At 38.6% G+C, this 17,223-nt stretch overlaps 2 protein-coding genes across 9 annotated transcripts in view; one reads left to right on the top strand and one right to left on the bottom strand.

Annotated features, from left to right (window-relative positions):
• RALGAPA1 (Ral GTPase activating protein catalytic subunit alpha 1) overlaps nucleotides 1–688 on the bottom strand; it is a 314,990-nt gene extending 314,302 nt beyond the window's left edge. For all 7 annotated transcript variants that reach the window (XM_056811013.1, XM_056811018.1, XM_056811024.1 and 4 more), the window contains exon 1: nucleotides 159–688. In XM_056811013.1, coding sequence (XP_056666991.1) covers nucleotides 159–264 — 106 coding nt within the window. In that variant the 5' untranslated portion in view covers nucleotides 265–688. The remainder of the gene's footprint in view (nucleotides 1–158) is intronic.
• Nucleotides 689–1,034: 346 nt separating this feature from the next.
• Nucleotides 1,035–17,223, top strand: part of BRMS1L (BRMS1 like transcriptional repressor) — a 211,102-nt gene continuing 194,913 nt past the window's right edge. Inside the window, exons 1-2 of one of the 2 annotated variants that reach the window (XM_056811028.1) lie at nucleotides 1,035–1,173; nucleotides 2,467–2,562. The gene's annotated coding sequence lies outside the window, so the exon portion shown is untranslated. The remainder of the gene's footprint in view (nucleotides 1,174–2,466; nucleotides 2,563–17,223) is intronic. The other variant, XM_007473251.3, reaches the window with a different exon arrangement.

Below are 17,223 nucleotides of genomic sequence, written 5' to 3'. Positions count from 1 at the left end.
AGAAGACTCCCGCTTCTTGGTGTCCCTTTCCCAAGAAATGCCTCGCCCCACCCCCACCGGGCGCCAGACCAGGTTCACACCAGAGATTCTGCCTGGAGGGCCAGGGACTGAGCCTTGGGATCCAACCCGGCGGCCGCGGCACTACCACGCTCCCTTACCGATCACGACGCGTAGGTGCTTGAGGCGGGTCAGTGCGTCCTTCTTGGTGTCCAGCACCTTCTGAGTGGACTTTCTGACGTCTCCGTGCGGCTTTTTGGAGAACATCCCGCCGCTGTCGCCGCCGCCGCCTCAGCCTCTGGTCCCCGCCCGGCCCTGTCTTGGCGGCGGAAACTGGAGGGAATGGGGCGGGAGGGCGGGGAGGAGACCAGCGTCAATGGCTCATTCACGGCAGTGGGTTCGGAGATTGCTGCAAAGCCAAGCCCCCAGGGATGAGGCCAGGGCCGCGGCCTCCGCCTCCTCTGGCCTCCAGCTGTAGGCCCAGGACACTGCCGACACTGGCTCCAATATGGCGGATCTTCCTTCCAGGCCCTGAACGAATCTAGGGAGTCGAGCCAGAGCCACCGCCGTCGCTCCCTCTTAAGCTACTGCTGTTGCTGCTGCTGTTCCTGACGCTGCTGCTGGGACTGCTTCTTCCTGCTCCTGCTGCTGCTCCCCCTCCTCTTCCTCTTCTCGGCTGCCGCAGTTCCCAGCTTCAAGTTGGGGGCGGGGAGGTGGGGAAGGGGTGGAGGCCAAGACCTAGGCGGGCGGAGGCAGAGGCGAAGGTCCGCGGCCTCAGCAACCCTCCCTCCGCTTTCCCTGGGGCCCCCAAAAGGTTAAAGGCTTCTTCGGTACCTCCCAACCAAGCAGCGCCAGAACTGGAAACTAAGAGCCGGGGTAGGGTTTCACGACTCTGCCGTCGGTGGCGAATGGTGCCCATGGCAACAGCCTTCTGTCGTCAGTGATCTCTTACATCATGCCAGCGTGAGGTCATATCAGCCCTTTCCCCATATTTGGTTTTCTGTGATGGTGTGCCCAGCCAAAGGAAAAACAAAGATAGTTCTGGAAGATAAATAACTCCTAAGCAAAGTGCTGCCTTCTGACTTAATAGTAGGTACATTTCATTTTAGGGATGATCTCCTCACTGCCTTCATGCTCTTCTGGCAAAAGATTATTCTTCAAAGCCTCAATCAGAATGTGAGTATAAAATGAATATCATATCAAAGAATATTGATGGGCTGGTCCTTCATTTTCTGCCGTATACAGATTTATAGGTTAGATTTGTCAGGTCTATTTTGCCCAGAATGAAGATTTTTTTTTTTACCAAAGTTCACAATTTTTTTGAACATTTGTAGAATAAACTATATTGCCCTTGGTTGAAAATACTTTACAAATCACAATTATGTTGCCAGAGCTAAGGAATTTCAGTAGTGAAAAGGAATCTATCTAATCTATCTTGTCCAAGCCATTTTACAGTTGAGGAAACTGAGGCAGACATTAAGTGATTTGCCCAGGGTCACAGCTAATAAATGTCTGTGAAGTAGGATTGTGAACCTAGGTGTTTGTGACTCCCTAGTCCGCCACTCTATCCACTACACCAACAGCTGCTTCTCAAAGTGCCTCCAAATTTTACAGAAGAGAAAACTGTTACTTTGCCTCCCTTCCCTCTTCCAAATTTCACTGCGATCCTACCAATAATCCCCCAGACTCTCAACCTACATGTATCATTCGTGATTCCTTACTCTTTTCATCCCCCATAGCCAATCTGTTGCAAAGGCCTATTGATTGCAGCTTTGTAACATTTCTCCAATCTTTCAGATATCGTTTCTCCCTTGACACTACTACCACCCTAGTAAAGATGCTCATCAAATCTCCCCTTTATTATTGTAGTAGATTGTTGGATGGTCAGTCTGCCTCAAGTCTTTACCCACTCCAATTCATCTTCCACTCAAGGCACCAAAGTGATTTTCCTAAAGTAGAGGTCCTACCCTCCAACTCAGTAAATTTTAATGGCTCTGTATCCCTTTCAGATTCAAATATAAAATCCTCAGTCTTTCAAAACCATTCATAGATTCCCCACCCTTAAGTTTTCTTACTCCTTACCCTGCCCCTCCCCACTTACATCATTGATCAAATTACCCTCCCTTTGTCCCTCAAACAAGACATGTCAAGTCCTTTCTCCAAGCATTTTCACTTACTGTCCCCTATACTTTTTCTCCTAGTTTCTGACTCCTGGCTTCTTTCAAATCCCAACTAAAATATCATCTTTAGGCAGCCTTTCCCAATCCTTCTTAATTCTAGTACCTTACTATTTAATGATCTCTATTTTTCCAGCATATAAGCTGTTTGTATTTTATTTTCCCTCATTTGTCAGTGAGCTTCCTGAAAGGAGGGGACTGACTGTCTTTTGCCTTTATATCCCCATTGCTTAGCACATTGTTTGGGATATTGTAGGTACTTACTAATGTTTATTGACTAATTACAATTCAGTTTATGGTCAGTCACTTGAAGAGAAGTGAAGCTGTGTACCACGTGCTGGACATATGCTGTACTTGAATACTTCAACATCTCTACAATTTCACTTATGTGAGTACTCACTCCACTATCACAAACTATAACTCTTCCTTTCCTTAGGAGATAATTAATTCAGTTCATTTGTCAAAAGAATGGAAAATCTAATGGCCAAACTAATAGTAATGATATGTGTCTCTCAATTTATGGTCAGAGGCTGGTCCAGTCTGTTGCCCTGCCTGTACTGAAACCTTTTTTGCTGAGTAGCATGAGCCAGAGTTTATACCCTCTACCTTTGAGAAACTAAGATCATTATTAGAAACTATATCATTATTAGACATTGGAATAGAACTTTAAGGAAAGGGCACGGGAGCTAAAAAAGTGAGGAACTTATAATGGGCAGAGAATAGAGAGTATTTACGTGATACAAGGCAGAATATAGTAAGTGCAAAGAGCTGCAGCTAAAATGCTATAATAATAGTCATTTATGGTGCAAGGCAGCACCTAAATTGTTCTTTGAAGGAATCAAGGAATTTCAGCAAGTAGAATTGAGGTAGAGGGAATTCCATTTCAAATATGGGATGTGAGTATAAGACAGAGGAAAATGGGAGTTAGGGGGCATATGTAGTACATTTGGACTAGATCATTACTGGGCAAGTAGGTGGTACAAAGTGCTAAGCCCTGAACTCAGGAAAACTCATCTACCAGAGTTCAAATCTGGCCTCAGACACTTACTAGAAGTATCACGTAGGGACAAGTCATTTAACCCTATTTGCCTCATTTTCTTCTCTGCAAAATGAGCTTGAAAAGGAAATGGCAAACCATACCAAGAAAAACTCAAATGGAGTCACAAAGAATCAAACAAGACTGAACAGCAATGTTGAGTATATAGGAAAATGGATACTATGAAATTAAACTGGCAAAAACCTTGAAATAAAACTGGAGATGCCCTTATATTACAGATTAAGGGAAGCACATGAACTAGATAGATGATGTTTGAAAGTTTTTGAGTAAAGGAAAATGGTAAGATCAGAGTAGTGCTTTGGTAAAATTACTTTTTCGGAGAGGAGAGACTAGAAGCAGGAAATTAGGAGACTTGTATGAGTAAGAAATGATAAAGATAGAACTAGGGTAGCTATAGTGTAAAGGAAAGAACATAGTTCAGTAGGAAAAGTGCTGGATTTGGAATAATCAAAATTGGATTGAAATCTCAACTATGGTTCTTAAATAGCTGTATAACCTTATTATTTAACTTCTCTGAGCCTCAGATCCCTCATCTGTAATATAAGAAGATTGTACTAGGATGGCCTCTAAGACCTCTTCCAGCTCTAACTCTTTTATCCCATGATCACATGAGAGAACTGATAAAGGTTAGGCTAGACTTGGCAAATAATTTGGATGTGTGGGATGAGGAATTGGGAAAAGGCAAAAACAAGTGCAACCTTATTTAACTGACTCTAAGAATAGTAATCAGAAATAGAGAAGGTAGGAGGAAGAGCAAGTTTTGGTGGGAATATTTTGAGTTCAGTTTTTGGCATGTAGAATTTGAGTTGCTGGTAATTGAAAAGATATAACTATAGCTCTGGAGAGAGATTGGTGAAAAAAATGTATTTGGATAGGAATAAAGTGCTCTTTGTTATTTGACAAAATTTTTGAAAGGATAGAATCTAAAAGCACAGACCTAGGTAAAGAGGAGACAAAACTATCCCTGTTTGCCAATAACATGATGATTTACTTTTAAAACCTCAGAATTAGCAAATAAACCAATTAAGAAAATAGATTCAGTGAAGTAAGATGCAAAGTAAACAAAGTAGTCACATAATTATATAACAATAACAAAAAAAGGGAGAAAATAATATAAAAGGAAGTTCCATTCAAAATAACTACAGGGAGCAGCTGGGTAGCTCAGTGGATTGAGAGCCAAACCTAGAAACAGGAGGTCCTAGGTTCAAATCTGCCCTCAGACACTTACTTACTTCCCAGCTGTGTGACCCTGGGCAAGTCACTTAACCCCCATTGCCTAGCCCTTACCACTCTTCTGCCTTGGAACCAATACACAGTATTGATTCTAAGACGAATTCGAAGATGGAAGATAAGGATTTAAAAAAAATAACTACAAAATACCCAAACTATCTGGGAGTCAGTTTGCTAAGGTACACTCAAAATGAATTAATTAGCTCTGAGGGACCTCAGTTCCAAAAGCAGCTCAAATGAACACTCAGAATAAAAGAGTGATATGTGCATGAGTATATACAATACTTACATATAAATATAAATGCTTTACTAAGATCATAAAAGAATATTGGAACTGTCATGAATAATTCTTTAATAACTGAGGAAACACTCTGAGGTATATCACAAAATAATTCAAGTCCAGGACCCCCTCAGTAGACACAAGGACCCTTAAGAGGGATTTATAAGGATGTTTATAGTAAAATATAATCACTATTTTTATCATTACTATTTTTAGATTTAGGAACTTACTAGCATTCAAGATATTGAATTGAATATTGGTTGTATCCACTGGAATCCTGAAAAACAGTTAGTGATACAGTAATGAATGACTTCCTTGAAATAATAAAAACTAAGCTTAGCTCAGAAAAATTAGACAGCCCTAGGAGCTACACAAAATGTCAGCAATGATACAAAGTGAAAATTGATTTGATTCTTTCAGGCCCTTCCCTTTGATCCACAAGAAGTTTAACGTCCCAAGAATCACTACCTATAAACTAATTTTATTAGATTTTTAATATAGTCATGGTCAGCAGAATATACTAATTAACATAAGCTTCTCTGGGACTACCCTAGAACAGAATTTAATGCCACAACTCTAAGGCAGAGGGCAATAAGGACCAAGAGTGACTGCCAGGCCATTTTTCGGTAACAAACTGAACCAAGAAGAGAGATTCCATTAGGGGTCAACTAGGGTGGATAGTTGTATTTGTCCTGTAATTTTTTGAATTTTATAAATGCTAGTTTGAATTTCTTCTGATCAGTTGATTATAAGAACAACAGTAGATTGATCATAGCACAGCTCTTTCCTTGTGAATCTGTAATAAGGTCTAAAATTGCACTAATTTGTAAGAATATACCTTGATTTGGGGAGAGAAGTTGGACTCATAGTCTGGGCAAGTTTCAAATGAGAGGTAGCAGCCTGTTACAATGCAAAGACTCCAGAACAGTAAAGGTCAGGCAATTGGAGTTAGATGACTTGCCCAGGGTCACAGAACTAGGATGTGTCTGAGGCCAGATAAGAACCCAGGACTTCTTATCTCCAGTCCTGGCTCTCTATCCACTGAGCCACCCAGCTTGCCCCCAACTTGGTTTTAATGAGTAAACCAGATTCTAATTTTAAGTCTTTTGAGTCTCTGAATGTTATAGATATATCGGGAAAATCTCAGTGTGTTCCAGAATTGTCTCATCACCTGGTATCCACCAGTCCTTTTCTGTTGAACAGTCCCATCTTGTGCCAGAATTCCCTGTTGGAGTAAGATCTCTTTTTCTCCCCCATTTTAGCATTTAGAATATTTTTCCAAAGGTTACATAATTCATGATTCCCTCCCCTACTTCTCCTTCCCCCCCCCCCTCCCAGAGCTGACAAGCAGTTCCACTGGGTTATACATGTATCATTGTTCAAAACCTATTTCCATGTTATTCATATTTGCAGTAAAGTGATCTTTTAACATCAAAACCCTATCCATATCAAATTACATGTTCACTCATATGTTTTTCTTCTGCTTTCTGTTCCCACAGTTCTTTTTCTGGATGGTGGATAGTGTTCTTTCTCATAAGTTCCTCTGGATTGTCCTGGATCATTGCATTGCTGCTAGTAGAAAACTCATTACATTTGATGGTGCCATAGTGTATCTGTTTCTGTGTACAATGTTCTCCTGGTTCTGCTACTTTTGCTCTGCATCAATTTCTAGAGGTTGTTCCAGTTCATTATTCCTTTCAGCACAATAATATTCCATCACTACCAGATACCACAATCTATTCGGCCATTCCCCAATCAAAGGACACACCTTCATTTTCCAATTTTTTGCCACCACAAAAAAGTGTAGCTATAAATATTTTTGTACAAACCCAACAGTGGTATGGCTGAGACAAAGGGTAAACATTCTTTTAAATCCCTTCGCACATAGTTTCAAATTGCCCTCTAGAATGGTTGGACCAACATCCCCTCCAACATTTGCTGCCATATTGGCCAGTCTGCTAGGTGTGAGGTGGTACCTTAGAGTTGTTTTAATTTGCATTTCTCTAATCAGGAGGGATTTATAACACTTTTTCATATGCTTATTGATAGTTTTGATTTCTTCATGTGAAAACTGCCTATTCATGTCCCTTGATTGGTTGATTGGGAAAAGGCTTGATTTTTTGTAAATTTGACTTGGTTCCTTATATATTTGGGAAATTAAACCTTTGTCAGATAGTTTTATTATAAAAATGTCTTCCCAGTTTGTTGCTTTCCTTCTAATTTTGGTTGCATTGGTTTTTGTTTGTACAAACCCTTTTTTAATTTGATATAATCAAAGTCATTCATTTTACATTTTGCAATATTATCTATCTCTTGCTTGGTCTTAAATTCCCTCCTTTCCCACAGATCTATGAACATAAATACAAAACACTTTTCACACAATTAAAACTAGGTCTAAATAATTGGAAAAACATTATTTGCTCCTGGGTAGGGTGAGCTAATAAAATAAAAATGAAAATCCTATCCAAATTAATCTACTTATTCAGTGCCATACATATCAAACTACCAAAAAACTTTTTTTTAAGAATTAGAAAAAATTATAACAAAGTTCATCTGGAAGAAAAAAAGATAAAAAATATCAAGAGAAATGATGGGAGAAAAAATGTGAAGGAATGGGGACCTAGTAGTACCAGATCTTAAACTGTACTATAAAGCAGTGGTCATCAAAACAATATGGTACTAGCCAAGAGACAGAAGGGTGGATCAATGGAATAGACCAGGAGTAAATGACCTCAACAAGATAGTGTTCGATAAATTCAAATACTCTAGCTTTTGGCATAGGAACTCACTATTTGACAAAAATTGCTGAGAAAATTGGAAAATAGTGTGGGAAAAATTAGGTTTAGATCAACATCTTACACCCTATACCAAGATAAATTCAAAATGGGTAAATGACTTAAATATAAAGAGTGAAATAATAAATTAGGTGAACAGAGAATAGTATACCTGTCAGATCTGTGGGAATGGAATAGGATCTCTTCTATAAACTTAAGGATACCATTTCCTTCTCCCTTGATGGATCTCTGTCCTTGCAACTCCTTGAACACTCCCTCTTTTTGTTCCTTATATTAGTTCAGAATTCCCAAGATACCCCTGATGATAGTGCAGGGATTCCATCTGACATCGCTGATTCTCGATGGGCAACTTCATCCTCTGATGTAGAATTGTTAAAATCTGCTATCTCCATCAAAATTAAGATTAAGGGAGCTCTCCTGGCAACCCTTTCCACCAACTGTTTCTTAATATCTTTTGTCCAGGGAGGTTATCAAAGGCATTACATCCATTTTTGTCTCTTTGAGTGATAAAGGTATTTTTTTCCATTAAATCCCCTTGTTACACTTCTGTTCTCCTGGTTAAGAAACCTAAGCCTGGTCTAGATGGCAAACTAGTTTATCATTTTTTATAAAATTTACACAGTGCTAATACTTATGTTATATTCAGGCACTCATGAGTGCCCAACCCTGCTACCATCATTTCCTCAATTCCCTGTGAAGTTTAATATTGGCAAAACAGAAACAAAGCCAAGTAATGTAACAGTCTCTTGAGAGATTCAGTATGGAGGAATAGCAAGACATCTTCCTTTCAGAAGGGCAGACTCAGATTTCAAGAATTACTGATTCATTGTCTGTATGTAAAAATCTTCCTGACTTAAAGCAAAAAATGAAAAGCAGCCCCAGAACATCAGTGCCACAAGGCAGAAGATGACATACCCTGTGCAGTCAGGGTCATCTGAACAAAGGTAGCTTAAATTGGTTATTATCATCTTGCATGCAGCCTGGCCTAGTAGGGAAAATAGCAAGACTTGTTATGTGCTACCACACTCCTTATTCTTTAGGCTGCCAGTTAGGACCTTATCCTTCATGGGAGCCCCATGTAATATGATGAGGTGTGACACCAAATCTTTATTTCTTCTGAACCTTGTTCATAGGGTGCAGGGAAAGGACTCTTCTTTATCTTCTTCAAAGAACTCAAGATTGCCACCTCAGTTAAAGATTCACCTTCAAGATAAATATACATTCAATATACAATATATGCAGAGGCAATTTCATTTCCCCATATATTAAAAAAGGCAAAATACTTTCAAAAAATTTCAATCCTTACTGTTTCAAATGTTTTTATGAAGGGGTTATTCAAATCATTCCCAGGGGAAAAGGAGATCTGCCAATTGAGGGCTGAGCTTTCTTCTTGGGATATAGAACTTTATGAAGATGAAGAGACCACTCAAGACCTGGATGAATCTTGGAGATGAAAGAAATGAGGAGGAGGGGGCTGGAATCAGAACTATATCTAAAATCAGTTTGTGTATTTTGGTTAAGTTTTCCAAGAGCTTGATTCCAGAAAACCCCTGGACTGGAGAGAGTCTTCCACCTTCCAAGAGCAATACTGATTTGATATAGAAATTATTTCTGGAAGATAGAATGCATAACCCTAGCAATAAAAGGGTATGATCATAAAGCTGTTGTTTTCAAGATCATGCCATAGTGGTCTTTCAAAGGTGAGTATTCCAAGTGTCATAGAACATTCTGTACCAAAAGATATTTGTTAGGGGAATCTAATCTATATCCACTATAACATCACACATGGCTCTTATGTCCATACTGGCAATGAATCCAACCCCCCCCCCCCCCGCCATCTCTCTCATTCTCTTAATCTAGCTATTTAGCTAAACAAAGTACATATTCTGTTCCTGAGAGATACAGTACTGTTCCTAAAATAGAAGAAGCATTGGCCAAATACCACCATTATTTTTTACCCCAAAGGGCAAGGCCACTAATTATCTGTTCTCTCCTCTTCTCTCCAAGTCCCAAATTACTTTGCAAGATTCATGACTACCACACAGGAATCGGTTAGATGAAAAGCTTATCTTGTCTTCATCCTTCAAAACTTCATCCTTCAAAACTTCAAAACATGGGGATTATGAGAAGACAGATATACTAGTGCACTGTTGGTGCAGTGAATCGGTCCAGCTATTCTAGGAAGCAATTTGAATCTATTCACAAAAAGTTACTAATCTGCTCATATCCTTTGATCCAATTATACTAGACCTATACGCCAAAGAAATCAGAGATAGTAGAAAAAGATTCGTATATATAAAAACATCAATAGCTATTCTTTTTGTAGTGGTCCAAAATTGGAAACTAAGGGTGCTGTTGGGGAATGGTTAAGAAAATTATGGTATATTCATATAATGAAATATTATTGTTCCATGAGAAGTGATAAAATGGACAGTTTCAAAGGAACCTGGAAAAAAATATATGAACTGATGTAGAATGAAGAGAATAGAACTGGAATAATTTATACAATGATGCCAATAGAGAAAAAAACCGTTGAAAGAATTTAGAATTCTGATCAATGCAATGATAACCATGACTCCAAAAGAATGGAGTTAAAAAAAAATCATCCTTTGAGATGTAATAAATTTAAGAAGTAGAACATATATTTTCAGACTTGACTAATGTGGAAATTCATTTTGCTAGACTATGCAACTGTTGAAGGTTTTATTTTTGTTGTTTGTTTGCTCATGGTGGGGTATTGTGAAAAAAGCTTAATTTTAAAATACTTTTTAATTAAAAAAACAAAATTTAAAAAAGAAAGAAACCACTTGCCAAGAATTGTATCCTTCAATTTATCTACAAATTAGCAAACTGATAACTACAAAGTTTGATTTTATATGGTTCTCTTGAAGTAAACAGACCCTGTTAGCCAGGGAAAACTCAATCTATAAAGGCCACATCCTCCTAGGTGCAGGCATGCACTGGTCAGTAGAAGAAGGGCAGCATGGGCAGGACTGAAGACCTCAGCTTTGAGGAAAATTACAACCTGCTATAGAAGATTGCTTAAGCATAGCTGCCCATATCTTTTAGTTGCTGCCAATTTCCGTAACACTTTCCCCTTTGCTGGATACTGAATCCATTCTCCTGGAAACTCCATTGCCAGTGCTGCCCATTGCTTTTGTGTACATCTGTAGCTTATTCTGGGCTGCACCAAAATCATACTTGTTCTCTCTATCCACTATAGACTCTAAAACTTGAATGAACAGGCTGGAATCTGGATTTCCTTAGGGTTCCTACCCTTTTTCCTATATAAGCCATCATTGTTCTGGGCTTTTCAACACTAGCTTCATCAGGCAACATTATTTCATTAATGTAGTGGTATACATTATTGCTCTCGGGAATTGTTAATTGTTTCCTTTTTTCAAGTCTTTGTTCACAAGGCTGTGGTATATGAACAAGATTTCAGGTTAGCGCTGGGAAAAAAATGAAGGTATCTAGTATTTCCCTGGTGCAAATGTAGTTATTACTGATTAGTCTTAGCTAAAAGAAGGGAGAAAAAGGCCTTAGTGAGGTCAACAATCCTATGCCATTTTCCCAGGACTTGAACTTGTCATTCTACAACAACAAAATTAGAAATAGATAATTAGCATGACAGTTTTATTCAGTTATAAATAAGTTGTCAAGTACCATCTATTTTCCTTACCAGCTATACATTATTACTGTAAGGAGGGCTGGTGAAGTGATTAAATGGCCTCCATTTCCATTATTAGGGAGGAAGTCATTTTCACTCCTCCTAGCCCCCAATATGTCTCAGGAAATTCCAAATTCCATGTTGTATTAGCCACAATAACTGCCATAGAGGTATATAGTTTTAAAAGCTTAAAATCTCACTCCTCAGTGGTCTGCACCTCCCAGACCTCCCATAGAAGCAGGGGACCTTCAAGGACTCACAGGAGGATCTATTTCCTGGTAAAAATTTGTCTTTAAAGTACCCATAATCTTGGGGTAAGGGATGGTGGAGCAGCTGGGTGGCTTAGTAGATTGAGAGTCAGGTTCAAATTTGACTTCAGATACTTCTTATCTGTGTGACCCTGGGCAAGTCACTTAATCCCTACTGCCTATCCCTAACCACTCTTCTGCCTTGAAATAATAATAATTAATACATTATTGATTCTAAGATGGAAGGTAAGAGTTTTTTAAAAAGCATCCACAACCTCTCTAACGGCTTTGTTACTCCTTCATTTAGAAACTTCTCAATGGAGAATGATTAATCATAATAGTCCTGTCACAGAAACTATAAGCATTAGATCTGTTGTGAAAGTTCAAAGCCAGTGCTTGTTCTTGATGCTCTGAGAAGATAAGCAACAAGTAGGGGCAGAGTTAGTTGCAGGTACTTTTAGCATAGGAGGAGCATCCATTGTGACATGAATCATATAATTATGCAAAGACACTATCAAGTTTGATAGAAACCTGGCAGCAAGTGAATAAGAAGCCTGTATATATATATATATATATATATATATGTATATATATATATATATATATATATATATATCCACACAGGATTTAGAGTATGATTTGAACATGGGCAGAGCTAAAGAGTCTTATGGCCCAGTGCTAATATAGTTTTAATTAGTAACTTCAAAGGTTGTTGATCCATGTTTCAGTAACAACACCCAAAGTTCCTTGAGAGAATATCATCACTCTCAGCCTGCAAAGAGAGGGACTGTGGATACTGCATATTCTCATGAACTTCAAAGCCATGTTTTTTCTTTTCCTTTTTTTTTTAACCCTTACTTTCTGTGCTAGTAAGCACAAGGCAGAAAGAAGGGCAAGGGCTAGGCAAGTGGAGTTTAAATCACTTATCCAATGTCACAGCTACAAAGAGTCTGAGGTCAGATTTTAATCCAGGTACTACCAACTCCAGGCCTATCCACTGAGCCACCTAGCTGCCTCAAAGCCACGTTTTTAAAAATTTTATTTTAATTGATTAATTAAAAGAATTTTTCAATGGTTACATGATTTATGTTCTTTCCCTCCGCTTCTCCCATCCTCCCCCCCGTCGCCAACAAGCAATTCCTCTGTATTACATGTATCATTGATCAAGACCTATTTCCATATTATTGATATTTGCACTAGGGTGATCATTTAGAATCTATATCTCTAATCATATTCCCATCTACCCATGTGATCAAGCTGTTGGTTTTCTTCTGTGTTTCTACTCCCACAGTTCGTTCTTTGGATGTGGATAGTGTTCTTTCTCATAGGTCCCTCAGAAATGTCTTGGATCATTGTATTGCTGCTAGTAGAGAAGTCCATTACATTTGATTGTGCCATAGTGTATCCATCTCTGTGTAGAATGTTCTCCTGGTTCTGCTCCTCTCATTCTGCATTAATTCCTGGAGGTCATTCTAGTTCACATGGAATTCATCCATTTCATTATCCCTTTTAGCACAATAGTATTCCATCAACAACAGATACTACAATTTGTTTAGCCATTCCCCAATCAAAGGGCATCCCCTCATTTTCCAATTCTTGGCCACCACAAAGAGCATGGCTATAAATATTTTTGTACAAGTCTTTTTCCTTATTATCTCTTGGGGGTATAAACCTAGCAGTAGTATGGCTGGGCCAAAGGGCAAGCAGTCCTTTAAAGCCCTTTGGGCAAAATTGCAAATTGCCTTCCAGAATGGTTGGATCAATTCACAAATCCACCAGCAATTTATTAATATCCCAATTTTGCCACTTCCCCTCCAACATTTATTACTTTCCTTTGCTGTCATATTAGCCAATCTGCTAGGTATGAAGTGGTACCTCAGAGTTGTTTTGATTTGCATTTTTCTAATTATAAGAGCTTTGGAACATTTTTCCATGTGCTTATTGATAGTTTTGATTTCTTTATCTGAAACTTGCCTATTCATGTCCCTTGCCCATTTATCAATTGGAGAATGCCTAAAGCCATATTTTCTTATACAACCACTATGGCTAACCATCCTTCAGCTCAAATTTCAAGTTTGTCATCTCATGGCTGTTTGCTATGTTGGGGGAGCCCTTAGTTGTAACTTAGATGGTACTATGTGGGTACCATCACATAATTAGGTGACTTTTCAAGCTTCTTTAGCAAGCAGCAGGCTAATAATATTCAGATCATTAGGGTCTCCTTCTCTAATCCAATAAAGAGACTCTACATTGTAGTCAGAAGTGATGTAGCCAAAAGAGCCAGGCTTCTAATTATCTATTCTCTATTGTCTTTCCTTCACTTTAAGTATAAGGTCAGATACAAGATATCACTAATCCAATCCTGCCAACTACCATAAAATGTTCAGGGCTAGATCTGACTCAGACTGTTTTGGTGGTTCAAGCTCAGGATTGAAAAAGGAACCTAACTTAATATTCAGCAAGCATTCAGCACAAGTTTAGGCAGATGTTGTTTCCCTTGTATACATATGGAAATATGTCTAGTCAGAAATTTAGGTTGACTTGCATAGCAGTAGGATATCCATAAATTCTGAGATTTTCCTCAGATTTTCCCCAAGTCCAGGCTTTTTAATATCCTGGGTAACCAGGAAGCCCACGACAGTGGCTTCACCAATCAAGTTTCTGAGATGGTTTGCCTGCCTTTTAGAAGAAAATTATTCAATAAAGGAAATTAAAAAAAAAATTGCCAAGCAATGTGCTAGGTACTGGGGATACAAAGAATTGACCAATTTCTAAATTGCAACAAATTTGTATTCCAATTGGGGAGACAACAAGAACATATAAAGTCTGTGACTTTGGGATACTATATGCATATGTGTGTGTATGTATATATATATATATATAATGCATACACAAAGCAAGCTGTTAAATACAAAGAGTTTTGAGGGAGGATATTAATAGTTGGAATCAGGAAAAGCTTTCTGAAAAAAATGATGTCAACTGCATATTAAAGGAAGAGGATTCTTTGATGTAGAAGTAAGAAGGGAGTGCATTTCAGGCACAGAGGACAGTCAGGACAAACTCACAAGGATGGAATAGAGAGTGCTATGAGCAAGGAATGGATAGCAAGCCAATTTAACTAGATTTCAAAGTTGGGAGTGGGTAAGGAAATAATAACCATTAAATCTATAAAGGTAAGTTAGGGCTAGTGGGGCTTTAATAGGTCAACAGAGTTTACATTTTATTCTAGAGGCAACAGAAACCACTGGAATTGGTTGCGTAAAGAGTCAGATCTATGCTTAAGGAAAATTACTTTGGCAAGATTGTGTAAGGTGTATTGGAGTAGTGAGACATGAGCTGGCAGAATGATTTCCAAGAGGCTATTGAAGAAACTAGGTGAGAGATGCAGATAGCCTGAACTAAGGTAGTATGGAGTGGAAAAAAGAGGTTGGATGTAAGAGATGTAGAAATGCCTAGATTTGGCAACTGATTGAATATGTGTTTGAGATAAAGTAAGGAATCAAAGATAATGCTGATTACAAACCTGAGAATACTGGAAAGATGGTGGTGACTTCAAAAGAAATAAGGAAATTTGGAGAGTTGGAAGGTTTTCAAATAAAGAGATTAAATTCAGTATTGGTCTAAGTTCAATATTGGACTTAATGAGTTTAAGATGTCTTCAGAATATCTAATTTAAAATGTCTAATAGGCAAATAAATGATAAGGGATTAAAGCTAAAGTGGGATTAGGGCTGGATATATATATATATATATATATATATATATATCTATATATATATATATATATATATATATATATATGTCATAGGGGAAAAAATAGAAAGGAGAGGAGAATCTAGGCAGTACCAGGTCTGGTGTCTGGAGGACCTGAGTTAAAATCTAGTCTCAGATGTTTCCTAACTATATGACCCTAGGCAAGTCACTTAACCTCAGTTGCCTAACCCTTACCACTTATCTGCCTTAGAACTGATAAGGATAGAATAAAAACCTATTGTAACTAATAAGGTCACCAAAGATTGTATAGAGCTGTTTTGGTGAACCTATGGCAGGTATTCTGGAGGGGGCTGCTCCCCTCCCACTCTTCATGCACCCCTGAGGACATTTCTCATCAACTACCCCTCTGCTCAGCAACCCAATGGGAGTGCTTCCTCCCTCCCCTGTGTGGGGTAAGGGGGCAGCTCACATGCAGTGTGAGGGTTGTAGTTTGGGCACTAGGTCTCTAAAAGGATTGCCATTATTGGTATAGAGGGAGAAAACCAAGAATAGAACTTTGGGGAAATATCAAAGGAACATAATATGGATGATGAGGCACCAAAGGAGACTGTGGTGAGTCGAACCATAGAGAATAGTGTTAAGCAAGCCGAGATGAAAGAGTATCCAGGAAAAGATGGATAGTCAACAGGATGAAAAGGATTAGTCTGAGAAAATATCAGATTTGGCATTTGAGGTAACTGGTAATTTTGTAGAGAGTAATTTTAGTTATGAACAGAGTTGTAAAGTGTTGAGAAGTGAAAGGAAGTGGAGGCAGTGCATATAGACAAATTTTTTAAAGAGTTTGACTAAGAAAGGGAGGAGAAGTATAAGATAGTATTTTGAAAGGATGGTAGGATTTTGTGAAGGTTCTTTATGGATGGAAGAAATTGGGTATGATTTGAGTCAGTAGAGGATAGACTAGTAGACCGTGTAATAAGGGATTATTTGAGTGATAAATGATAACTAAAGATCAAATCTGCTAATCTCCTCCCTTCCTCTCTCTTTCCCTTCAACCCCTGGCTACTTCCCTCCTCCCTTCCTCCCTCCTATTTCCCGTTGATTCTTCAGTTGGTCTCTCTCAATCAACTCAGAGTGGTGTATCAAATAAAACACTCTTTTCTCTTCTCCAAGATAAGTAAGGGATTTCTTGGGGAGAAAGGGAAAGATAAGAAAATGGAGAGAAAAGAGGGTTTGGAGTTTCCCTAATACTAGGATAGTTTCTAGGTAGGAGAATGGTGGAATATAGTTCAGATTGGGAAAATGGGTTAACAGGTCTGGAAATTCAGTCACTGTAACACAGCAGAGAAATCAGAGAGAGCTGGACTTTGTCCTTCTTTCTTTCTGTCCCTAAGCCAAGAGATCCCTTCTCCTTTCTGTCTCCAAGGCAAAGAGACCCCTTCTCCTTTCTATCTCAAAAGCAAAGAGAGACCAAGATTTCAGTTTGACTCCTTCTTCTTAACTGTCTTTTCCAGTTCTCATTCCAAATAGAATGTTCTCCTTGATTGACAGTTCTGGAGTCTTTGCTTTTCCAGCCTTGTTGCAGGCTTTTCAAATTTCTCTCCTCCACAACTGGAATATGTTGAAGAGTAGGAAAAAAAAGGAGATAACTGAGAATGAAATGGGCTGAAGAAGAGGGGAGGGGATAGAATTAAGGGAAAAGGTGAATGGCAAGAGCAAGGACCACTTCTTTGTTAGAAACTTGGAGAAAGGAGGAGATAATGAAAAATCATGTAAAGGAGTTTTGAGATGAAAAGAATATAAGAGGAGAGAGCTTGCATTGAATGGCTTCAATTTTTTCAATATAAATTTAATAAAGCTAAGTGGATAGAGGAGTAGATTTAGAGGGTTTTAGAAGGGAAGAGGTGAAGAATAAGGCTATGTGACAAGGCATTTGCTATCATAGTACTCTTTATGTGGCATTTAGGAGGGCCTTAATTCCATGGTCTTTAGTGTAGGGCAGTGGTGAGGTACTTCAAAAGACAATTCTTGAGCCTCCCCAGGGGATTTTCCAAAATTG

Source organism: Monodelphis domestica, chromosome 1 (genome assembly GCF_027887165.1).
Source record: "Monodelphis domestica isolate mMonDom1 chromosome 1, mMonDom1.pri, whole genome shotgun sequence".
NCBI lineage: Eukaryota > Metazoa > Chordata > Mammalia > Didelphimorphia > Didelphidae > Monodelphis > Monodelphis domestica.
The sequence above is the reverse complement of the archived record's forward strand: the minus strand, read 5'-3'. Positions and strand labels throughout refer to the sequence as shown.